At 36.6% G+C, this 26448-nt stretch overlaps 1 protein-coding gene and 2 pseudogenes across 1 annotated transcript in view; all 3 read left to right on the top strand.

Annotated features, from left to right (window-relative positions):
• The window catches only part of Tgt (tRNA-guanine transglycosylase), a 48191-nt gene extending 36920 nt beyond the window's left edge, over positions 1–11271 (top strand). The window contains exons 8-9 of the mRNA XM_081743422.1: positions 3353–3512; positions 11163–11271. Of these exons, the coding sequence (XP_081599548.1) occupies positions 3353–3502 (150 nt within the window). The 3' untranslated portion in view covers positions 3503–3512; positions 11163–11271. The remainder of the gene's footprint in view (positions 1–3352; positions 3513–11162) is intronic.
• Positions 11272–13273: 2002 nt separating this feature from the next.
• Positions 13274–14616, top strand: LOC145679701 (thiamine transporter 2 pseudogene; annotated as a pseudogene).
• Positions 14617–18051: 3435 nt separating this feature from the next.
• On the top strand, positions 18052–19403 carry LOC145679700 (thiamine transporter 1 pseudogene; annotated as a pseudogene).
• The last annotated feature ends 7045 nt before the right edge of the window (positions 19404–26448 follow it).

Below are 26448 nucleotides of genomic sequence, written 5' to 3'. Positions count from 1 at the left end.
ACAGTACTGCGCGCTTATGTCGACATACAGCAACTTTTCCTTCAATGATACGATTGTTTATATGTATCTTTTGAATTGCTTCTTGACTCTTTCTTCATATTACAGCTTTGATATGTTTATCGTCACCGACACTGATTAGTTTTCGGGTGAAATTAATGATTTATGATCACTTTTAAATAAGGACAATAAAATCTTTGCCGTTGTTCTTCTTTTTTATTTTTTTATTTGCTGTCAGCAAACACTGCTCACTTCTTCTTCTTTTTAATTGCTTGTTATTGAAAGATTGTGTCCTCTTGCTGTACGGAGTCCTGCACTAATTTAAGGAATGAGGCCCTTAGAGATATATAGAAAACTTTATAATAAGAGGAAGACTGAATACAGACACACACAATAAAGGACAAACTATAGCTGTTTGGATCAGTCATAAACTTTAAAATAGTCATCAATTTCTACTCAATATTTCTCACGTTTTGAAAATATTTTATCCGCGTAATTTTTTTTTTTTTTTTTTTTTTTTTTTTAACATTTACAAAATACTATTTAATTATAGAGTTTATGGTTAGTGTCTCATTGTCAAGTAATAAATCATCAAACTCAAGTATAATATGATATACTTTGATACGATCTGCTTAACAATAGATAGCGTCTCAAATTGCGAAACTATCGTAAGTGAGTAAGAAATGTTTCAAAAGTTACTATTTGTGATTTAAAAAAATCCTTATTGTCTAAAGTTAGTTGTACTGCTAAACTTTCGGCTCGCTATGTGCTATAGATTAAAATCCTGCTTAATTAAAAGTTCTAGTTGTTTACACTCAATTTCTTCCTTTCTTTCTGTTTTTATTTTTAGTTTGTTGAACCTAACTTGTGGTTACACGAATACTGATACTCAAATCTAAATATGATTACTTACTGTTAATGGTAGTATACTTCATGTGGGTTAGCAGAAAAGCTTGTATGCTAAACATTGTACTGTCCTAAAGATAAACAGTAGTAAGTGTCTGTAGTTTACGTACTGTGTTCATGTTGCTTACTTACTAGATGATGTTGTGCTTTACATGGAATAAATACTTGTTGTTTGTATATAAGTTATTACAACTACATTTACATTTAATACGGACTTTGTTTTAATAGTAAACAAAAAACATGTTCATGTTCGGCATCATCATTATTCATTTTCAACTAAAGGCAGGGAAGCAGGCAGTGAACGTAGCGGAGCGGCTACTGTTAACTATTGAGAATTATCGTTGCTTACAGACTGAGTCATTTCCTGTTTGTAATAAGGATGCAAAAGCGGAACTAAGTGAATGGGTAGATGTTTTAGCGATGTTATGAAATTACATATACTCAATTGTAATGTGCTGTTGTAAAGGATACTTAATCTAACATTAAGATATGGCTGCATTCAACTTGAACATCTCTGCCACAGCGTGGTCACACAGATACTATAGGTTCGAGAATAGCGTTGCGCTTTTACGGGATCCTGTCGTCAAATCTATGATTCTGAAAATTGTAAATGAATTAGTTCAATATAGATTATATCTTTATTTATTCATCAGAAAATAACAGACATGAGTCCAATAACAGTTTCCTTTACATATAAAACATTACTCTCAAACATAATAATAAACAGATCAATCATCCATGCAAATACAAAAACAAATAAGCATGCATAGAGATATCAAACAATAATCACACATGTTATGAAGAGTAACATCTGGTAAATTGTTTTTTGATAATACCAAAATCTCCAATAAATATATCCATAAGATGAGAGAGTTGTTGGCTGTAGACAAACACTTATAAATAGACATATCAATTAAGCTAAGTACACACTTAAAATTTTTGTAATTTCTAGTAGCTGTGTAAGGAACATACAAGTTAACAATATTAATTAACTGTAATCTACCAGTTAGAATTTCATGCAGATCATATAAAGTTCTGATAGTTTCAAGAGTCCAAGTAAGTGCCTGATTTCATCATCGGTTTCGATTGACAGAAACTTAAATTTCTAGCGTAACCAGGAAAGAAGTAAATTTTGAACAGATTCAATATCATTGTAAATGTCTGTATGCTTCTGTTCCAAACACTAGAACAATATTCAAGATGACTTCTAACATTAGCGAGATACAAGGTAACACAAGTTCCCATTAATGCAAAATCTTTACAGATCTATTTGATAATCGCTAAATTTCTTCGTGCTTTGGAGATAATGTGTTCAAGATGCTTGTTAAATAATGATTTATCATCATAGTGGACTCAACATACTTAATATAAATATTATCAGTAACGTGTATATATAATAAATAGGATTACTTTTATTGGAAAAAGAAACAGTAAGAGTTTCGTTAAGATTTAATGGTAAGGTATTACTGATAGACCATTCAATAACACTATCAATATTACGTTGAATAACAGCACAGTCATCAATAGAACGATACATTTTTAAGTCAACATACATAAGAAAATGACAGCTAATGTACTCATTTAAATATTTTACGAATAAAAGAAACAGAAGCAGTCCCAAGTTAGACCCTTGAGAGACGTCTGAGAAAATATCGTGAATTATAGAGATATAATCACGATATCTAACCACAAATTTTCTATTCAAAAGATGTGAGACAATCTACCTAATAAAATTAATAGATAAATTTTATTTTTTCAATTTTCTTATAAGTATGTCAGGAGGAATTTATCGAAGGTTTTAGAAAAATCAAAATATATAGTAGCAACCTTCCTTGGTTCTTTACTACAGGAAGAATATCAGACATGAAACATGCCAAGTTAGTATTGGTTGGTTTGTTATTCATGAAACCATGTTGCTATTCCACAATAATAATAATAAAATTTTCTTTGTGTGCATATCTTTAAACCAGTTGGTATTGAGTAATTTAGTTCATAATATCTACGAACACTGAACTTAACAGAAAACAATATACATCTGGGAATATTGTTCTTTTCTGCTCTGTATAAGCTCTAAAACCGAAATGAAATCGATTGAAACTTTTCTTTCTTTATTTTTAATTTAATTTTATTTATTTATTTATTTATTTATTTGTAACAAACATGAAGTAGCTTCTTTGAACAGATTGAGTTATATCATATTGAAATATTGTCGTGCATAAGAAGTGGCAGATTATGTGGAAATGAGGTGTATATATACAATTTATAAAAATAGATGACAAACTGTCTCGATTCACTTTCAGAATTTCTCTGAAAATAGACTTTCAAGAGGAGAAAAACGTGTTTTTGATTGGGAGTTGAGCTATTTAATTTTCATTTTAACGTTGCTCGATACATACTATTTTATCTGTATTAATATGATTTTACATTTTTTTTTATTATTATTTTTTAGATGAGGTTAATGAAAAGCATCCGAGAAAGTATAATGAAAGGAGTATTCCCAGAATTTGTTCAGAAGTTTATGGAAAAGCGTTACCCTGATCGGAATTATCCTCAATGGGTACTTGATGCTTTACAGGCTGTAAATATACGCCTCAAATGACCAACAACAGGTATGTTAATAATAATTACCTTTTTTTTTTTTTTTTTTTTTTTTCAGTTAGATGGTAAAACTTCGTGACTATCAAGTCCGGATTTCAGTTACCATTTTTCGCTTCTATCGACAGAAATTTGTATAATGACATTATCATTAATACTATTTCCACCATTTATGAAGTGTTTGTAGAATTTGATTCTTTATTTACCAGCAAGAAGGTATCACGTTTTGAACTTAACCTATTATTAAGCATAAATTTGTCTGACGGATAGAAAAGAGATATGGATCAAACGATAGTCTTTTGGGCTTACTGCATACCCAATCAAAAACAAAAAAAAAAAAAAAATCATCTCGTTAATTAATACCACGTGCATATAATCATTACAAAAATTAAGTACTGGCACCTACTATATGGTCTGGAGGTTGGCATCCTCAGTTAAATGACAGTTAACCAAACTGTGCAGAGAATTTTACCAATATTAGAAACGCAAACTATCACCAGAAAAGATACCTGAATCTCACCATAATTCGGGGTCGGTAGGAATAAAATCCCCTATTACAGTGAGGATTCAAATTCGTAGACCAGCTCCCCTGACAGATTCCTTTAGTATCCCTCAAAACACGCCAGACAAATAGTAGGAAAATACTCGGATAGCTTCACTGTCACTATTTGTAACTAAAAGCTCATAAACTAGATTTAACCATCATTTGTACTGCACATGATGTATAAGTGAAGAATGTTATATTTATTTTGCTATAACAAACAAACAAGAGTGGCACCATATCACATCAGGCTACGTTATGTAAAGATTTTGTATGTAGTACAAATAGTACTTATTTTACAAATTCTGCCAATGTACTATGATGGGTAACTCGATATAATCTGTTCTGTGGTATACTTGACTGCATGTTTTATTTTACTGCCATCTGTTGTTCATGGACGTACTGGTGATCGTGTACACGTATAGAAATTTTAGGACAACTATTTTACATTGCTGTCTGTATTTTAATGTTCGTATGTATCTGTAATTTATGAGCTTATTATTGCAAAAATAAATTATTAAATTATTGAATTATAAATTGTTGTTAAATAACATTATTGGAATAAACAATCGCAAGTCCCAAGCAACATTGCTTTTAGCGGCATACAATTATATTATGATTTTTTTCTCGACTACTGTTGATGGCATCAACATGAATCTTTAACATCCTCGACATAGAGTGTAGTATCCACTCAATTTTTTCTGTTGCCCTAGTGTTTCCGAACATTAACAGGTGATCATTGAAAAAAATAATATAATTTCCCCGCCATTACTTTCTTGTTTAAGACATACTTGCAGTAATCTATACATCGTTGGAAAGCTTACTTCATTACCTTTCGAGTGAGATTTAATTTTCGTCTTTACACCACCAACTACAGAGTGTAATATACTCAATTAATTGACACTCAGCAGGTTTCTGAGGCTGAAAAGGTACTCCTTATCTAGGAAACCAGGGGGAATAGACCATATGTTCATATAAACATTTTAGTTTAGTATGGCTTTCCTTAACACCTTTCAAAATATCTGCACTTCCGCACCGGACTCCCTCTCTCTCTCGCTATATATATATATATATATATATATATATATATATATATATATATATAGGAGTGGGTGTGTACGCGATATCTTATTTATCGGTAACTACTGCTAAACCAAACTTGGTGGGCAGGTAGTCCATCGTCTAAGGAATATAGATCACTGTATTTGGTGACAGGCTTGACTTGTCTTGTATATTGTACTTTATTTCTCGATAACTACTGGCAGGATCTAAATAAAATTTGGTGAACAAGTAGCTCATTGTTTAAGGAATAAAGAATGCTTTATGTGGTGACCGAACTCAGACAGGGACAGATTTGAGTTGTACATACCCCATTTCTCTGAAACTACTGACCGGATATGAACGAAATTTGGTGGGAAAGTAGCCCATTCTAGGAATAAAAATCGCTATATTTCGTGACCGAACTCGGTCACGGATAGGCTCGGCTCGGCATACTAAGACTATTCTCCACAACTTCGCACGCCGTGAGCTTCTGAGTTCTGTTCATCGACTGTGTTACCCTGGTTTTAATTTATCAAAAGTACAAGTATTGTATAGTCATGTTAGCTAGGGATGCGCACAAGACAAGATTTGAGGCTGTCGTCTCGAAAATGTGCTGCCAAAGTGATGTCTCGATTTGAAAAATGTATATTTCTCGTTGGAAAAGCTGTCTCTTCAGGAAAATTCTGTCTCGTCTCGTCTCGTCTCGTCTCTTGCACATCTCTGCTTCCTTGAAATTCTACATCTAACCCTACATAAGATTTCAGCAAATTAGTTATATGCAGCATTTCTCGTCTTTCCGAGCTCTTTCTCTGTGGTATATGTATCAAAATTTACCAACAACGGTTACTAAAAAGAAAATAGATGTTTAAATTAAATATATAGGGCTATATATATTACTGAATTTCTGCTTAGCCGAATTGTTAACACGCCCGAGTTCAGTGTTCACAGTGGGGGCACAAAAATACCCTGTGTTGATTCAGGATCATGAAGCAATTTGGGAGCTACCTGAATTACGAGGTATCAAATTCCGGCCCAGAAAGCTAACTAGAAATAATGGTGCCTGGGAGGCGATGAGCTAACCACACATTACCCAATTGATCGAGTCCCATTTGATTAATCATAGGTCTCAACGGACTGTAGCGAAAGGAAGTCTAGTTTTTCCCTCTGTCTGTCAGCAAATTTCATCAATTTCTCAACACCGTGTAACTGAAGAAAACTAGACTTGCCTGGCCTACCATATGGTGCACATTACTATTATGTGTGTTTGGCTACGCTACTGCTATGTAGGAATTAGTTGTTTGCATTTTAAAAATCTTCTTACGCTGTTGACCAGTTCCATAGTCACAGTATGGTATGTGACGTATAACAATTTCAGAAGAAATGAAATAAAAGTTACGAAAATTACTACACTACTGTTTTCTGTATGTGCACTGTTTTTGCAATAATTTCAAGGCCAAGAAAGAAACTTTGAGTGGAATAAAATTTATACAACAGTTTGTTATATGACTATACGGAAACGATCACAACTTTAGAACAGATAACAGTTCCAACCTTGGTAAATCACTATGTAGTGAAGCCTTCACGTACTGCAGTTAAAGCTTTTATACGTCTATTCGGTTATACTCGTTTTACAGTTATTTCTGGTAACCTTGAATGACAAGGACACGAACAGTTAAAATTTGGAACAGGAGGACAGGGACCTGCCCTCCCCACTGGTCTAGTGGCTAGCACGAGTACCTTTGGTGTACGGAGTCCCGGGTTCGATTCCCGGTGGGAGAGCCCTTGGAATTTTAACTGTCCCCGATGTGTCTTTTATACGTCATGGCATCGAGTCAGACATGCTTTGGGTGTGTTTCTGAGGAATCACCTGCCGATGCTTGTTTGCGATTTTATAATTTGAGGACTTGCACATTTGTGTTTAAATGTGCCCGGGAACTGTCCTGCTGAAATATAGATGTTCGCGAGATGTCCGAAGGAAGGATTATGACCTTGGCTTTTAGAATTTTCCTCATGTAATAGTCACAGGTAAGTTTGGCCTAAAAGTGTAATAGCCGAGATGGTTGCTGTACCCAATGGCGCCCCACACCATCATATTTGCCGGTACAACATTCAACACGATATTTCCAAACGCGTATGTGACCATCCTTGTACCTAGAGATGCAAGGGCTCGGAAAAAAAACGGCTTTTTTGGAAAAAAAACTCGGTTTTTTCTGCTTCGCTTTTTTGCTTGGGAAATTTTGGGCTTTTTTCAAAATACTGCTTTAAATTGATAAAACAGACTTTGTATCGCTTCTCTATAACACAAAAAATCATTTAATTAGTGGTTGATGCTGATAATAATATAAAACATCGAAAATAAACTATGAATTTCGAAAAGATATTTCAAACAATTTTTCTTCAACATATTTACATTATGAATTCCACAGGATTAACCGTATATAATAAGAATTTTTTAACCTCCTATATACAAAAGTAAGCAGAGTTGGCAAGAACCGTGGTTGTTTTTGAAAATGCCAAAAACCCGTTTTTTGGGGGATGTTTAAACCAGGCTCTTTTGGTTTAAACCAAGCTTTTTTGATTTAGATTTTTTGCTTTATGTATTTATATTACATATTGACAGAAATAAGTATGTTTCGCCTTGGTGTTATTATGCAACAGCGGGGTTACGCCGGAAGAACTCCCATAAGCTTAAAGAAGTCCGGTCAGTAAATTTCTTAAATTGAGAATCTCCCGCCCTAGCCATTGGGAAAATCCCGTCATTACTTCAATGTAAGACAATAACGGGAAAATCCTCTTATTGCTTTGCATGTAAAATTTAAAGGTCAACGTACCATAATCAGTACGCTAAAACTGAGGTATTAAATTACAAATTTAGTACCGGTACGTAGATATCATTGAAAGTCCAATCCAAGCTAATGTTGGAAGCTACGTAGGCAATCGATAAATTTTGCCAATTTCTATCAATATATTTAAGCAATCTTGGCTTCTTTATAAAACAACACGGATTTAGGCATGCAGAAATATACAATTTGGTTTGTTTCGTATATTTAGGCTTAACATCCTTACGAAATACCGAGGTTATCAAGGAGAAGACTTTCGCTTAAACTGACATCCGAACCACTACTTGGGTTACGCATGAAAGAAGGTTTGTGGTTCGACCGAGAATTGAACATGGGACAGCTTGATTAAAAGGTGAAAGGGAAATAAAACTATTGGAGGTGGTTTGATATCTGGAAACGTCACCATGAAGTTCACACGATTCGCATTTTTCATTCTTTTTAGTTTTGTGGTTTAAACCAGTTATTAAAAAAAAAAAAAAAAAAAAAAAAAATTGGTGTAAACCAGCCAACCCTAAAAGTAAACACTTCTTTTAAAAGAATACACAAATAACTAGCAAAATAGTATGTAGTATTTTTACTTCAAAATATTCCATACCCTCTTTTTGAAACAAAATAAAATTAAAATAAATCATAAGAGAAATACTTAGATTTATATGATACACTTAAAGGCTGCACATCTAGAGCTTTTGGTTCTGTATATTCTTGAAATTCTACAGTTAAGTTTTATAGAACCACCATCACAGTTTACCCAATCCTCAAGTTTTCTGAATTTTTAACAAGAGGGATTCAACATATCATTACGGAACTCCCCCCCCCCTCCAAAAAAAAGGACTACTGAATATATTTAAGTTAAGCTAAATACAACTGCACAACAAACATGACTGAGTGATTAGCTTTTTGCGCTTGTATCGGGAAGTCCGGGATTCAACCAGCATTCGACCATTCTGACAAAGTTTTTCTTCATTCCATCTGTGAATGTAGAAATAGTGCGTGTACTGTGAGTTGGGCGACTTCCTTTCTTATTGTTTTTAAATCGTTATTATTACTAATTACCAGCAGTGACGATTTTTTTGCGAAGGTTAGGGGGGCTGTCTTTCGGACTGAAGCCCGTTCCTTAAAGTTACGGAATGTCTGCAACAAACGAAATATCTATTATTTATGCCTTTACTCATAAACTTTAAGCTCCCGTCAAATAAAAATTACAGATGTTTAAAAAAACTAAACATTAGTAAGAAAAACCCTTCCCAAAATACTTTTCTAAATCCGCCACTGATTCTCAGTATAAAATGATTTTTAAAGTTGTATCCGGAAGATTATTGCTAAACATATAAACGAAACGAAATATTAGTTATGCCTGTACTCATAAACTTCAAGCACCTCCCAAATAAAATTAGGACTTGTTAGGAAACGAAACAATCAGAAAAACCCCTCCTAAAGAACTTTTCTAAATCCGCTACTGATTATTTGTATAAAGTGGTATTCAAGGTTGTGTCCGGAAAATTATTGCTAAATCACTTCACAGCTACAGTATAACAGAAATGTGGAAGTACGGTTTGACGGATATATTGAAAAACGTATGCTTTGACGGATAAATAGAAAAACGGGCAAGTTTAACTTTTGCGCTAGAAGCTAGAGTACTAAAAGCTCTTAGGAATGAAACACGGATGACAAACTAGAGAAGAAAAAAGATGTCAATAACTCAAAAGTTAAAATAAAGTTAAATAGCCTCTAAAATTACCCTCAAATACTACATTCTTCATGTTAGCTTTAATTCGTAAAACATGTGCTCCATCCATCTTGATGGTGAATTTCAGAGTGAAATATCACATTCAGGTCATGGAATTCTTATCTAACTATAGAATATACTATAAGAAAGCTATTTAGATAGAAAAATCATGAAGTTGAAAAAAGCCAAAATTTCCAAAATTCTCGTTTTTTTCCCAAAAAAGCCGGCTTTTTATGTGAAAAAAACCATCGATTCAAAAAAGCCGGCTTTTTTGCATCTCTACTTGTAGCACAGGTTCAAGCAAACTTATATGACAGCAAGACCATCTGCCCCAGAACGCCAGCAATGGTGTACACACTCTGTTGTAGTTTAAGTCATTTTCGGTTCGGGCTCAGTGGAAGCTGATGCTAAGACATACATATATGCTAGCAGACTTCGTCGATGGAGACAAATCCACACTCGTAACGTCGAGCCAACACTGGATGACGCTGTACTATCCGGCGGACAAAATATCTTCAAACATGTGATGTGGACACGTTGCGCAACCCACTGCCCGATCATCGCTGTGTACGGTTCTACTTTTACGCTTAACTTTATCGTACCGACGTGCCTTGTGTGCGCATCATTTTGTAGTAGTAGAGGTTGAAGTGGGATGTGTCGAAAACACAACTGTTAATCACTCAATACACAAGCGACGGTGTTCACTCGTTATTGTAGCTTGATACATTTTTCTTTTCTGGTCAATGAAAGCCAACGCAAAGACACATGTGCCGGCAGTATATCAGACGCCATCGAAGTGTCGACAAAGATAATTCCACACCATTAGTTCTCCAGCGTCAAGCGACCTCAGAACGACTCTCGCTGATATGCAGCAAAATGTATGCCTAGCTGTGGTGTAGGTACATTACACGACCCACTGCCCAATAGTTGCTGTGTAGATTCTAGTTTCATAGACACATAATGGTTATAGCACCATTTCGTGTACGCACACTGGTTTCGCGGCGCGAAAAGCCACTTTCTATGCACGAGCAGACCGACTATGGACCCCGTTAAAACGCATTTTTTATAATCTGTCCTTTGATGTAGACTAGATATAGTGACACTTGCTCATACGTTTCCTGTTCCTTTTTCCGCGCTTTCCTACTTGAACGCTGCGTAAAGAGCTCTCTCAACTGCGTAAAGAGCTAATATCCACTGCACCGAATTGAAAGCGCTACTGTAATCACTGATGCGTCATTCCACTGTAATTATAATTATTCGTATGTCACATTCTGTTGTACAAATGATGTGTGTTTGGACGCGTTTCTGTCATCTCTACTTGGAGTTTTCACAAACATCAGTGTCTATATATGAACAGTATTGAATATAGGAAAAAAAAAAAATTATGAACACTTCATTTTTCACCTAGTACGATTTAATAAATCTTAAGAAATAGTATTCGTTTAGTTATGAAAAATGTATTTTATTTTGTGAGGTAGGCAAGATTTATTATATATATTTTCTTTCCTTCTTTTAGGTTCTTTCGCATTCCTGTATTACAACAACACATCAGATTGCAGTATTATATTTGTATGTAAAATGTTCATTCATTGGCAAAACAAACAGAATAAAAGTTTTTATACATAGTTTAATGTTTGCTTAATTTATAATTGCTTAGTTTGGCATGTTCTCTTTGACCTTGGAATACAGGTTGTTTCGAACTAAAGCCTGTGACAAACATCTTGGCATTTCAGCTAAACGAATAAAACGCAAGCTCTGACGCGACGTTGCCAAGTGGTAAAGGCATGTGGCTATGGCTAAGCAGACAAACTACAGCGTGATCAGGTGAGAAGGAATAGACGTGGATGTGTGCTAAATAAACGTGGCAATACTGCTGGCCTCTCATTTGCTAGCAACATTTAAAGGGAACTTAGAGCGCCGCCTTCAAATGCCAAAATGTTTGTCACGCCGTTTAGTTGTGTGCTCCATTGCAGTGTAGGCGCAAGCTGTAGCACGTGGTTATTATTAGCTTGTGGTTTGAAAGGAACCATGGGAAAATATTTAGCACGAAAGATACCCATAAGATTGCTCCAGTGAAAGTGACCAGTCAAGAACTGTGTGACGTACGTGAGATGGTTTGCCGAGAACCCCCCCCCTCCCCCCACACAGAGAGATGACACGAAGGGTTCAACATCTGAGGCTAAAATGCTATCAGAAGACGTGGTAGACACCACCAATCTTGGTACATCTCTAAACGAAATACTAATTTCTGGAAATTGTATGAGCGCCACCTAAGTTGCAGTATGTCATCACGCTAGATGAAGCATGCATTTATCAATCCTTATAGTGGTCAAGTATTTCCCGATGTTCCAAAGGGATATAGTGGCCTTGTCCGTTACTGCAGGGATTTACGCAAAGGGGCTTATGATGGTTGCGAGATTTGGGAATACTGGGAAGCGAGTGATCCGAAGTTGACACAAGTGAAAAGATGAGTGCCACATACTTCCGGTAAACCATTTTATACCCATTTTCAGCACAGATATTCCACGTTTTCATACTACAACACGAATGTCCACATCCACATGGATCTATAACGCTTGAATATCCCTCTGGTTTTACCATCAAATGAAGCAGAAACATATTCCGCTTACTGACATTTAGACAAGAGCCTTGATGTCAATCGGATGGATTTTTGCCTTTGGTCTCGGAAGACGACGTCTCAAATATCGCCATGTCCGAACTAGTCTGATATTTGTAAAACTTGTGAAGGTGTGGGAAAGAAACATCCATGTCCGCTCTCCTACACTGAAAATTACGATGTCGAGCTATTGTTCATAATGTTGATAGTCCAGTTAATTAAGTTAACGTTTTGTGGAATGTATGAATCTCATTAATGTTTTCTGACATGTTCAATACCAAGGTGCAATTTCAACATATATTTGGTACACTGAAGAAACAAATACAATATATGATCGCTAGTAGCGACATCGCATTTGTTGAAGTGGTACCTTTTAACTAGTTGGCATATATTATGCTACTGTAAAATAGGGTAAGTGGCATCAGATTTAAACTTTGAAGGTTCCCATTTTGTGAAGGTAGTTTTATTATGTAGTAATCAATCCTATTCATTCAGGTCAGAAAACATCGGATTATTTGAAAAGCTGCTATTTTCTTTCGGTTTCTCTCTCTTTAAAATGTGTTGTTAAAAACGTACTTAATTTGCTTTGATTAAGAATAATAGTTATAGTAAAGAAAACATGCAGAAAAACACATAATTCTCATTAGACCTACGTAAATTTAATAGAAGAGCTATTGTTAAATATCTTGTTTGTTTTATACTAATTAATAACTGTCAAAGATGGAAATGTTGACTATATTCCTCCTTACGCAACAGATAAGAAGAAAAAACAAACTTTTAATATCAAAAGGAACATTTCGTATCTTTTAACGTCAGACGATAAATTGAATGATCATTGTTGTAGCAAATTTTCTCGGTCAATATCCTTTTTCTGTGATAAGATTAAGTGTTTTGAATAAACAGAACGTCAAGATAGTGAAGATCAATTTATTTTTCGATGTCCGCTGTGTGATAATGGTTTTTGTCTACCTTGTATATTGTACAAAAAGAAAGAAAGAAAAAAAATCGAGATGGAGAGTTGGGTTAAGATTTCTGTGTTGCTTTGTAGTTTTGGGTTCTTGAAATCCTTTCGCCCTTCTGAACCGTATGTAACACTGTATCTACTAAGTCCATGGAAACAATTTACAAAAGATGAAGTGAATCAAGACATATATCCTGTATGGATATATTCAACGTTTGGATTGCTTATAATAATATTTCTCATAACTGATATCCTACGTTATAAACCTATTATTGTTGTTGGAGGTGTGTCAGCTGTAATAATATGGGTTCTCTTAATATGGAGTCAAGGACTTCCTTTGATGCAACTTACAGAAGTTTTGTATGGACTATTGAGTGCATGTGATGTGGCTTACTACACGTATATGTATACTAAAGTGGAAAAAGAAAACTATCAGAAAGTGACAAGTTACACTCGAGCTGCATGTCTAATTGGACAATCATCCTCAGGAATAATAGCTCAAATATTGATTGCACAACAGTTAATGAATTATTATAGCTTGAATTTCTTAACGTTAGTCAGTGTGTCGCTTGCTACTCTTTGTAGTTTCTTTCTTCCTCCTGTGAAACATAGCATTTACTTCCATCAGTCTAGTGATGATGACAAAGGAACAGAGAGTGTGTCATTATTACAACCAACATTTAGTGCAAAACTTCGTAGTGCGTACTCCCTCCTTTTGAAACACTGTATTCATGCATATTCTAATATTTACATTATAAAATGGTCATTGTGGTGGGCGGTTGCTACTTGTGGCTGTTATCAGATTTTGTCCTACATCCAAATGCTTTGGGAGACAATTGAAGATACCAAAGATGGTAATTTATATAATGGAGCTGTTATAGCCGCGTATACTTTACTTGGTGCATTTACGACATTTGCATGTGGATGGTTACACGTTAATTGGCAATCTTTAGGAGAACTAGTTATAGGTGCTGCAGCGGCTGTTCAAGGGATAGTTCTCATTTTATCTGCAAGAGCAACTGATATTTGGATAGCATATATTTCTTTTGTTATATTTGGAATTACGTACGATATAACAGTGACAATTGCCAAATCAGAAGTGGCTAAACATATTCACAAAGACAGTTATGGTTTAATATTCGGAATTAATTCTTTTGTTGCATTGTTATTTCAAACTTTTCTAACATTATTGGTGGTGAGTGATGTTGGACTTGCACTTAAAACCCGTGATCAGTTTATATTTTACGGGTGTTGCTTTTTTGTCTTTGCAGTAATATTTATTATCGTAGGAATATTTTCATTTGTTAAGTCACGAGGATGTAAAACATCTAATAAGACGCAAATAGATCAGAATGAAGTTTAAAAAATCAGAAAAAATAAACAGTACCTGGGTCAAGGTTCTCGAAGTAGCAGTATTATTATTATTGCGGGACGATAGGAAAGTTACTTTGATCACAAACCATCAGCATAGCATAAAGCAAAACTTTATACGGAAAATACAAAAAGAAAAGAAGAATGTGGGAGTGACAGCTGCGATAGATAACAAAATATTTGGTATTTCTTTTTGACAAAACCAATACGTAATTTAATTATACAAGGGTTGAATTTTTAGCAATGGCAACAGTGCTATACATACAGATGGTGATCAGAAAAAATGGAAACACCTGTAGTTGGCAACACGTCAGATGTATGGGTTGGCAGTGGTGTCATGGCGCCCGCAGCGCCGGACCGCTGGTGGTGGTGTGTTAGGTCGGTCTCCATACTACGTCAGGCGCAGTGGAACAGCAGTGTCCAGTGGCTGCAGCAGACGGAGGTAGTGTAAAATGGGAGACCTCTCAGATTTTCAAAGAGGGCAAATTGTTGGTGCGCGGTTATGTGGAGTGAGTGTGACGGCAGTGGCTACAGTGTTAGGTGTGTCACGTGGGACAGTGTCGAAGGTGATGACGGCCTACACAACTCACGGGAAAACCACATCGGGGAAGCGGAACAGTGGGCGGAAGAAAATCATGAGTGACAGGTCACGCCGGGTATTAAAGCGCATTGTCACGCAGAACCGTCGTGCCACTGCGGAGCAAGTGACGGAGGAACTCAATCAGCACCTCCCCCACCCTGTTTCGACAATAACAGTCCGCCGCGAATTACATGACATGAACTTACGGGGTCGTGTTGCACGGGCCCATAAGCTTTCGCACGCCGCAAATGGTGGCGCGACCATGCAACTTGGACCGTTGAGGACAGGAAACGTGTGATATGGTCGGATGAGTCATCCTTCACCCTATTCCCAACCACGGGCCGTGTTTATGTGTGGAGAACGCCCAAAGAAGCTTATGATCTGCAGTGTCTCCGCCCAACTGTGAAACATGGCGGCGGCTCGGTGATGCTGTGGGCCGCCATATCATGGTTTTCATTGGGTCCTGTGGTCACACTTAGCAGACGAATCACTGCCAACGATTATGTCGCAATTTTAGGAGACCACTTGCATCCTATGGTCCGGATGTTGTTCCCGGACAATGACGCCATCTTCCCGGATGATAATGCACCCATTCACACAGCTGGCGTTGTTGCAGCGTGGTTTGAGGAACATCGGGATGAAGTTCAACACCTCCCCTGGCCCGCCCAATCCCCAGATCTGAACATAATTGAACATCTGTGGTCCGTCTTGGAAACACGACTCCGGCGGCGGTTTCCACCTCCATCCTCTCTCACAGAACTGGCCGATTCCCTGCACGAGGAATGGTGTAAAATTCCACTTGCTACCATTCACGACCTCTATGCCTCCATCCACGTCGCATAAAGGGTGTTCTGAAGGCGAAAGGTGGCCCGACACTATATTAATCTGGTAAGTTGCAATTTCGTTCAGGTGTTTCCATTTTTCTGATCATCATCTGTATACTCGGAAACAAAGCAATCCATTATAATTCATACCAGCGGTAGGTTAGATGCCGACTCTTACTTGATGCAGAACTTGAACGCGTTAGTGTTAGCGGATCGGAACGCTACGATTTGTCAATGGACCAACGATACAGAAGTAGCGCATTCGACTGTGCTGAAAATTCTGAAGAAGAGTCTGGGATTGCGTAAAATCGCCTCAAGATGGGTTCCACATGATCTGACTGTACAACACAAGTGGCTGAAATATGATGCCGCTCGAACAGACTTGGAGCGATATCAATGTGAAGGTGAGGCCTTCTTACGGTGGATCATTGCTATTGATGAGACCTGGGCCAGAGCGTATGAACCACAGCTGAAACGGCAATCAAACGAGTGGCGTCAACCTGGGTCACCGAGAAAAACAACAGTTCGGAATACCCCAACCAATGTGAAAGCTATGCTCATCATTGCATACGACTGGGATAGTGTAATCATAAATCATACCGTCCCCCAAGGACACACCGTTAGTGCAGAGAGTACTACTGCAATTTTTTTTTGCAAGACGACGCCACTTCCTGACGAACTCACCCATCATTCTGCAGAACAATTCAAGGGCACATTCAGCAGGTGCGGTCACTGATTTGTTGCATCGTTGAGGCTGGCAAGTGCCGTATCACCCCCTATATTCTCCAGATTTAAGTCCCTGCGACTACGACCTCTTGCCGAAGATGAAGGAACCACCGTGGGACACGCTTCCGTACAGTTGATGATCTCCGGGCAACCGATCGCTCCATTCGCACTATCCAGAGATTAGGCACTGCCAATGGCATCCAGGGGCTTCTACAAAGCTGGGAACGCGTGATTCACAATGCTGGTGATTACATCGAGGGCCTGTGAAACTTCGACCCTTGTAAGTACTCTACTTCTCAAGATATACCGTTGTTGCCATTACTAAAAATCCAATCCTTGTATGGCCAAGTGAACTTTGTGGTGGACAAACACCGTGTGCGTGGGTTTTCTCGGGGTTCTCCCGTTTCCTCCCACTTTCTTCATTCCACCATTTCATTCATTACTCATCATCACCGTCTCCTTTAGCCTACCCGGCATAACCGTGGGACGTAAAACTCAAAGATTTCATTTCATTTTCCAATCCTTGTATGTGATTCGGAACATATAAACATTGTTCAAATATTCGTCGTTAAAAGTAAATTGTTTAGTTGTAAGAGTAACCTAACCCAACATTGTTTAACATTGAGTCCTATCGAAATATAAGAGTAATGTATTGTTAACGGAAACTCATTTATTTAAAACTGCCTTCGTTAACCGCGGACATTGTTGCCGGTAAATCGTGAGTTGACTGCACTTCATTCATGTAACGGATACGCGAACTCTTCGTTTCTTGAGATATTGCTTCTTGCAGGTGATTATTTTCTGCCTTTTAGTAACTGGCAAACTTGATAAATATAATATATTCCAAAAGCAAAATGTCCATGTGAAACTTAAAAAAAAAAAAAAAAAAATCTTCGAGTTTAGTTTTGTGGAACAAGGTCTTCTTGTGATTCAACTATTAGTTCAAATATATATATATATATACAAATACATCGATAGTCTTCTCGAGAAAAGCACCATGTTTAAAACTTGTACGGTAGAATTTTAACTTATTGCATGATGCTCAATCGGGTGTGTGTGGACCGCTTTCCAAACTGAATGTTATGTCGACCTAAAGGAGCTGTGTGGATAATATTGCATGATCCTCCAGTGTAAACCAGAATTCTATTAGATTTGTGTAGAAGCAGAAATCTTTAATTTGGCGATAATTTAGTCTTATTTGTGTCACATTGTTAGTAATTTTTCAACATTATTTGATATGATAATATCAATCAATCATTGATTATAAAGCTTCAATGTAGATAGTGACAAAGTGTTTTATATTAAATTTTAATTTCACGTCTCAAGATGAAAAGCTGGTTAAAGATTTGTCTGTTACTTTGTGTGTTTGGATTCCTCAAGGAGTTTCGACCATCCGAGCCTTATGTTACGCTTTATTTACTAAGCTCATGGAAGCAGTTTACTGAAGACGAAGTAAATCAACAAATATTTCCAGTGTGGGTCTACTCAAGCCTGGGTTTGCTTGTAATAGTGTTTTGTGTAACCGACATCCTGCGCTATAAGCCTATAATAATTATTGAAGGATTATCAGCTGTTGCTACTTGGTCTCTCCTGATTTGGAGCCGTGGACTACCTCTCATGATAGTTACTGAAGTGTTTTATGGACTTTTCACTGCGGCAGAAGTGGCTTATTTCACGTATATATACGCGAAAGTAGATAAAGAATATTATCTAAAAGTAACAAGTTACATTCGTGCTGCATATCTCGCAGGACAAGCTTTGTCAAGTATAATTGGTCAGATATTAGTATCACAGAAGTTGATGAACTATTACAATCTCAACTTTATATCATTAGCATGTGTTTCGCTTGCTACAGTATGTAGTTTATTTCTTCCTCCAGTGAAACATAGTATTTATTTTCACCAATCTAATGAAGATGAAGAGAGACAAACAGAAGGTTCATTACAATATCACACATTCAATGCAAAACTGCACCGAGCTTTTAGATTACTTTGGGAGCATCTTTTTTATGCCTATTCTAACATTTATGTCGTTAAGTGGTCATTATGGTGGGCAGTCTCAACTTGTGGCAATTATCAGATTATTATGTACAGTCAGATGTTATGGGAGACTATTGAAGGGACAGATTCTTTATACAATGGAGCTGTCATAGCAATTTATACTTTTCTCGGTACAGCAACAACATTTGCTTGTGGATGGATACGTTTGGATTGGCAGTTAATAGGTGAAATAGTTATAGGTTGTGTTGCTGGAATTCAAGGAGTGTTGCTCTTTCTATCTGCCAGAACAACTAATATTTGGCTTGCATATGTATCTTACATTGTGTTTGGTATAACATATAATATAATAATTACAATAGCCAATTCTGAAGTTGCTAAACATATTAACGAGGATAGTTACGGTTTGGTGTTTGGAATCAATACATTTTTTGCATTGTTGCTTGAAACTTTGGTTTCGATAATTGTTGTTAGTGATAATGGATTTGCACTTAACGTTCGCGATCAATTTATTTTTTACGGGAGCTATTTTCTTGTGTTTGCAGTAATATTCCTTGTTACTGGAATAATTTTTTGTCTCAAGATACAGTTCTGTAAAACTGGTAGGCAATGAATAAGAACGTCGAAACGTAGAAGCATCAAGTCCGAATTGTTTCTAGTCACAGTCTTTGAACATTACTATGTACACCAATTGCTGTCAGAAATAATAAAGCTAGAATATCTGAAGAAAAAGGATGTGAATTTGAAAATAAAGTGTTACATTAACGTTTGTTTCCTAGAATTTATAGTTATTTTGTTTTGAGGTTTTGCTCTACTATTTGTTGAAAGTACATACGTAATAATATCAATTAATTATTACCGTATACTAAAAGTAATTGTAAAATAATTACCAATATGGTTTGTAAAGTATATAATTAACGTAGACTGTATATCAGCATTAATCATCTCATTGAGTTACATTCACTTCAAGAAAGGTTAGGTTCGGAGGGCTTAACAATTATTTTCATATAGCCTACCAGTAAAATTTATTTGCAGAAGTCACTTGAAATATATATATATATATATACCGAGAAAATCAAAAGTCTTGCCATAAACCAACTCGGTAACTACTGAAGATATGAAAAAATGATAAGAGAGCATTTTGATTGCCAAGTGTGGGTTGTCAATCTGAAATGGTGGAATTTTCGTAATCGGACCAACCGTTTAAGCTCGACACTAGTATAGCACACAATAATGAAGAAAAATGCAACAGTCACGTCAGTGGAGGACAAGATGGAATGAAATAATCTGGAGTGTGAAATACCCTGGCACAAGAAAAATAGAAAGGGGAGCTAATTAAAGAACAAAGGAGCAGCCCTATTTGCAGGGTCCACGACAGTGGCGTCAGCACCACAGGGAAGAAGGGGAGGAATGGAGGTATAGAGAAAGACAAACAAATGAAAATAAGTCTTGTCGTTTTCTAACAGGTGTAGTGTGAGAGGTAAGCGTGCGGAAGCCAATATCCCAACTGAAGTCGCCTGTTTCTATGACCGGGTCCTACCCTTGATTTAGGTATGTGTGGAAGGAAATGGTTTGGGCCGCAAACGCCGAGGTCACAATGACTCTGTTAGGTAAGATGAGGAGTGGGGAAGGCAGCACCCCTGGGCAGTGTAGATACGGTAGCATCCCGACATTCGCCTGGTGGGACTGCGGAATATCATGGAGAACCGCAGTTGGGATGACTGGATCGTGTCATTCCTTGTGTCCATGTAATTGTTTATCACTGGTGTTTGCATGTGTATATTTCTTTTCTATATGTTTATTATTATTATTATTATTATCATTAGTAGTAGTAGTAGTATGATTATGTAAATTGTGATTCGGGTCTAGCCATTTGTTTATGCGTTACCGTGCCGTGCCGTGCGCGGAAGCAATTGCCGTTCGTGCGTGAGGTATGTATATTTCTTCTCACTAACATGTACAGCATGGTGGAAAGACTACAAGGTAGATGCAATGCAGTGCTACATTCTTGTCGCTCTGGCGCATGACGTCATTTTGGTCGCAGACGTGGCCAGCGAGAGTCAGATGAACTTTTAACAAGCGCTTGCTCGCTGGTATCTTACACGCAAACTTCTCTTCTATTTATAGTGATCTTCAACGAAGTAAAAATTTTAGTACAAACAATAATTATATAAACGTAATGTAATCAATCAGTGCTTAAGCTAAGTGAATTCAAAGGAAGATATTTAAAATAGCAAAAGAAACAGCAATATCAGTTCATAAATTTATTAAACAACTTTGAAGCTTGAACCAATACTACTAGCTACATATTCTGCTTTTTTTCTTTCTTTTCTTTTCTTTCTGTGTTTCTTTTCCTTTTTAAACATCTGAAGTAATACACTCGAGTATGTATAGGCCTGAATAATCTATAACGCAGTGTGTTGTTAATGCATTTCATTATTATATATTTATGTATGCTCAAGTATATTTTCGTAACACATTGATCGGTTTTGATTTACTATTATTATTATTTTGTTTGAAAAAGAATTCTTTACTGATGACCCCATATAAATTTTGAGAATATCTCAAGGGAGAATTCATGGTTTGCATAAACAGAAATGCACGTACGTATATGTTCGTTATGCCTGGACGGTTTTTTAAGAGGTTGCTCCCACGTAAGTTTCGTCAGAATCTCAGGGGAGGTTAAAAACTTTATTGAGCAGGGACGCACGCAGGGGCGTCATTTAGGGGGGCAGGGAGGGGCATTTGCCCCCTGAGTTTGAGATTTATATATATTTTATCAATAGAGTAGTAATAAATGAGTGAAAAACGCGAAATTTTACTTATATCGAGGGGTTTTGCCCCCCCCAAGCAAAATCTGAAATGACGCTCCTGGACGCACGTATTTAATGAAATGAAATGAAATCTGTAAGTTTTACGTCCCACGCCGGTTAGGCTAAACGAGACGGTGATGAGAGATGAGTGAAATGATGGAATGAAGAAAGTGGGAGGAAACCCACGAATACGGTGTTTGTCCACCACAAAGTCCACACGGCGCGAGCTGAGATCGAACCAGGGACCCCAAGTAACGGAGGTGAACGCTCTACCACTGAGCCACCGCGCCCCCTCACGTATTTAATATTTTAAACATCGTTTAGATTTATATTTTTGATTTATAAAAAATCATCTTATTTGAAGTCGCTGATCGCTTATTTATAGAATTTGTATTTAAACAAAAGGTTTGTTGAAACTGACAGTTCTCTGAATATTAGTGTCAAAATTTACGCCATAACAAACTGTCTTATTAAACATTTGTACGAAATAAAACGTTACATATACTATTGTGTTCTAAAAATATATATAAATAAATATGTATAGGCTATACAAAGCACCTCAAACAAAGAAATTGCAACTTGACTATTTCAAGCAAGAAACAAAGTACTAGGCGTAGGTGAAGACGATGCAGAGGTGTTACAGCTAGACTAGAAAACATATAAACCATAAAATTACATAATTTTCTTGATAAGTTTTCTGTTTTCTGTCCCGTGGACTAAAGAAGACAAAAGATAAATGCAAGTGAATGATTATCTGGAATTTGGTGAAATGAGAATGCGGGAGTACCCCGAGAAACTCACGGACACGATGTTGTCCACCACAAACTCACTTGACCGAGAAGCGGACCAGTATCCCTTGCACCAGAGGTGAGCCTTCTGCCACTGAGCCACTGTGCTTCCTTGATTGGTTGAGAATCTACCATATTTTTAAATTTACTGCAGTCATTCTTAATTTTGTAATTCTGGAGAGAACCCCTAAATATGTATCCAAAGTAAATTATCCAAAGTTATGATTAAAATGAACAAAAATTTCAAAATCTGAGTGTAAAAATGTCCCGACAATGTCGCCCTGACATGGTAGGTAGATACTTTATTCTCTTGATCTAATACATTGTTATATATCTTTGTAACCGTTAATCGTTATTACGAACCTTCCATTCGTTAGTTAATTTGAAGTGCAACGTCCCGTTTTAGCACCGAGACTACAGGGAATGCAGACCTCCAGAATGAAATGGGACCTGAACTACTTTAACGCATTTAATGCTCTCCATTTGCGTAACTCGAGGGAGGTAAGTCTCCTAGATCATCGTGCCTCCCTTCTCGAGTTACATGCCTGCCTCTGTGGGGAAAATTTTATCTCAATATCTTATGTAGAAGGAAATGATGATAGAAATGCTCACCTCTGTCGGTTCCCCTCCCTCATGATTTCGAATCCGGGTCTTGCCTCAAAGTTCGTCTTTTTAAATCGTACTATTGGATTTTTGTATGCAGAATCAACACAAGCTACTGTAGCCTTATATAGTATTATTACATACTATTAATACTAAAAAACTACATAATGAAATCGTTTTTTTATAATTTCATTTAACATTGCATTTATTTATTACTTTTATGTAAAACTTACCATATTTTAGGTTTATTTTGTTCTGTCGCCTGCAAGCTAAAATTCATTTCTGGAGACATTCCCCCTCTTTTTGAGGAAATCTAAAGTATTTTATATTAGTTCCCTTAGTTTTTCTGTAATAATTACTACAGCCGTACACTGCACAGTTAGGCATTCTCGATATCATTTAAAAGAACAAAGTAACAAAGAATTTCCACTTGTCACTTAAAGCCGCGCCTTTTCCCGTTGTCTCTTGCAAACCAGATGACGTCACAGCCACGACAGCGCTCCAGGCGACATGCGCATGCAACCACCTTGTAGTCTTTCCACCATGATGTACAGTACACACTGTCAGAAAACGACACGACTTATTTTCATTTGTTTGTCTTCCTCGCATACCTCCTCACTCCTACCCTCTTCCCCTTGTCGTGCTGACGCCACTGTCGTGGACCCTGCAAATAGGTCTGCTCCTTTGTTCTTTTATTTGCTCCCCTTTCTTTTCTCCTTGGCCCACTGACGTGGCAACGTTGCATTTTTCTTTATTATTAGGTGCTATACCAGTGTTGAGCTTAAACGGTTGGTCCGATTACAAAAATTCCACCATTTTAGATGGACAACCCACACTTGGCAATCAAGATGCTCACTTATCATTTTTTCATATCTTAAATAGTTACCGAGTTGGCCTGTGGCGAGGGAATTTTGACTCGCTCGGTATATATGCTGTTACTTAAAAGAAATACTGAGAGCGTGTTGCTTCAGATTTTTTGTACTTCAGATTTTAATTTTGTTTTTGTGCTTTAGATTTTAATAACACTTGTACTGCTCCACTAAAGTGAATTTGTACAGGTGCTATTATATCAGTTCAATTTGTATTGGGTCATTCCATCGTCACGGGGAGGACATTTACACTACATTTTTGATGCTTTAAATTTGTATATTTCTAAAAGTACAAGATAAAATCTGCTAATGTATGATATATGAGCAGTACAGACTTAGGGGTATATGTAGCTGATGTTTTCAGTATTTTTTTTTTCTGTTTAGAGTAGAAAATATTAAATCCTAAACGTCTGTCACGGGCGGGGACAAAAAAGAGAGGTGACTTTCGACATACCAAATGAATATTACAAAACTGTGAATTCTTAACTCAAAATGTTTTTATTTAAACGGAAATGTATAAATAATGAAATTTTCAAACAAACTTCAGATAAGAAAAATTTGTCAAATATTTGCATTAATAATAATAATAATACTGCCGTGTCGTGACAAAACGCTGTAACTTTGGCGAAGAAGTTTTGCAAAAATGAGCCTTAAAGTTTTCATCCGAAAATGTGATCTGTATCGTGTAGAAATAGTGTATCTTGACTTTGGAAACACGTGGTTACATGTAATGTTACGTAAATGCATGTTGTGTGATTATATTTGGTGAAAATTGATTGATTGACCATTATTGCCTAGTTACACTGGTTCTACACGAAACAGATCACATTTTCGGATGAAAACTTTAAGGCTCATTTTCGCAAAACTTCTTCGCCAAAGTTACAGCGTTTTGTCACGACACGGCAGAATAAAAACTAAACTTTACTGTGTCACGGCCAGAACACCGTGTGAATCAACACACGAAATCTCAATAAGAATGATTTCAAAAATGGAATAAAATCGAAAATTCAATTTCTGCGGTTCTGTTGTGGCATTGTACACAAATAATTTTATTTACTTTACTTGAGGCTTGCTTTTATCACGCAAAGATAATATGTAGTACACTTATTTCTCACCACCTACTCTTCAGGAAATGTTTTTGCTTGCCCATTTACACCCATCTTGTAGGGAAATTCGTACAATACACTGTGTCTAACGATATATAAAATAGGTGATGGTATCCAGTGCCGTGCCGTGGAAATTCAGCTCCCGGGGCGAGAGTATAAGCCAGCAACCCTGTAAATATGAGGTCAACAGACCAGCTGCAAAGCGCCACCATGGTTGGCGTGAAGAGTGAGAAAATTTTTAAAAATTAACCCTGCTTTTCCTTGATGTTGATCACTTCTTAATTATTTTTTCCTTCCATTTTATATATATATATATATATATATATATATATATATATATATATATATATATATATATATATATATTGTTTTTCCTCCCGAATTTTGCGCCCCTTACTTTGTCGCCCGGGGCCATCGTTCTGCTCCCCTCCCCCTTCCCGGCACGGCACTGCTAGTATCACAGAGATTATTTGATCGAAATACACGTAAGACACATCTTCTACATTCCTGAAAATTTTATCGCAATCGCTGACGGTCTTCATACAAATTACCTTGATTTCTTCGTCCTCTTCCACTGAGCTTTATGCGATAGTTGCAAGTTTATATGTTCTCTTTTTCTGTCCACTAGAGAAAAATTCCACCAGCAGAAATGTTCTTTTTGTTATATCTTCAATAGCTGGCCTAACACAAGCCTTGTTACCATCCAAACCAAAGTTATTGCTCAGGATAGCTTCATAGTTTTCGGAATAATCGTTTTCAGAATCTAAATAAACGTCTGTTAGAAATTTAGATTTTACATGGACGAAGCTCTGATTTAAACTTTCGATGAAAGACCAAATTTTCGAAATCAAGTCGCAGAAAAAAAAGTTTTAGATTGGAGACATTCAATTGACAGAGCATTTCCCGTCTTTTATTCGGAATGTCTTTGTTTTCTTCAATTTCTGCTGACGATAGTAGTAAAACAAATATATTATGAAACGAAGAGCTTAAAGCTGCACGAAACCAGGAGCACATTCTACAATTACTTTCCTTTGTCTCACAAAGTTCCATACTGGCCTTTTTGTACGTACTCCAATCCCATCTACTGCTCCCTTAAAACCAACGAAAAGGTGACGCTAATGATAATATTTATATGACACTTATTTTAAGTTAAAACATCATACTGACAGTAATAGATAATTCTCTACTTAAGTAAATGCTTTGTAAGTATTTTTCATGTTTACAAAACGTTATTTTAGTTCACATGGAATCATTTTCTATCATGAATAACCAATGTACACCTTGTCTCAAAAAGGTTGAGCGCATTCTTTATTGGTGTTTTGAGGCAAAAATTTTCAAAGTCCAGCTTCGGGTATCTTCGGGAAAAAGTAAGCCAGGTTCGAACCTCCAAGCCAGCCTTTGCAAAAGGGAAAAAGTTTGCAGATGTGTTTTTCTTCTTTTAAATATAATAAGACTTGTTGCCAAGTGTTTAAAAAAGCAACATTGATTGAAATACTAAATGATACAATATTTCGAAACGTTTTTATTAATGTGAGCACATGCTTGTT

This window comes from Thermobia domestica, chromosome 2 (genome assembly GCF_964235325.1).
Source record: "Thermobia domestica chromosome 2, izTheDome1.hap1.1, whole genome shotgun sequence".
Classification (NCBI taxonomy): Eukaryota; Metazoa; Arthropoda; class Insecta; order Zygentoma; family Lepismatidae; genus Thermobia; species Thermobia domestica.
Note: the sequence above shows the minus strand (reverse complement) of the source record. Positions and strands in the feature narration are given on the sequence as shown.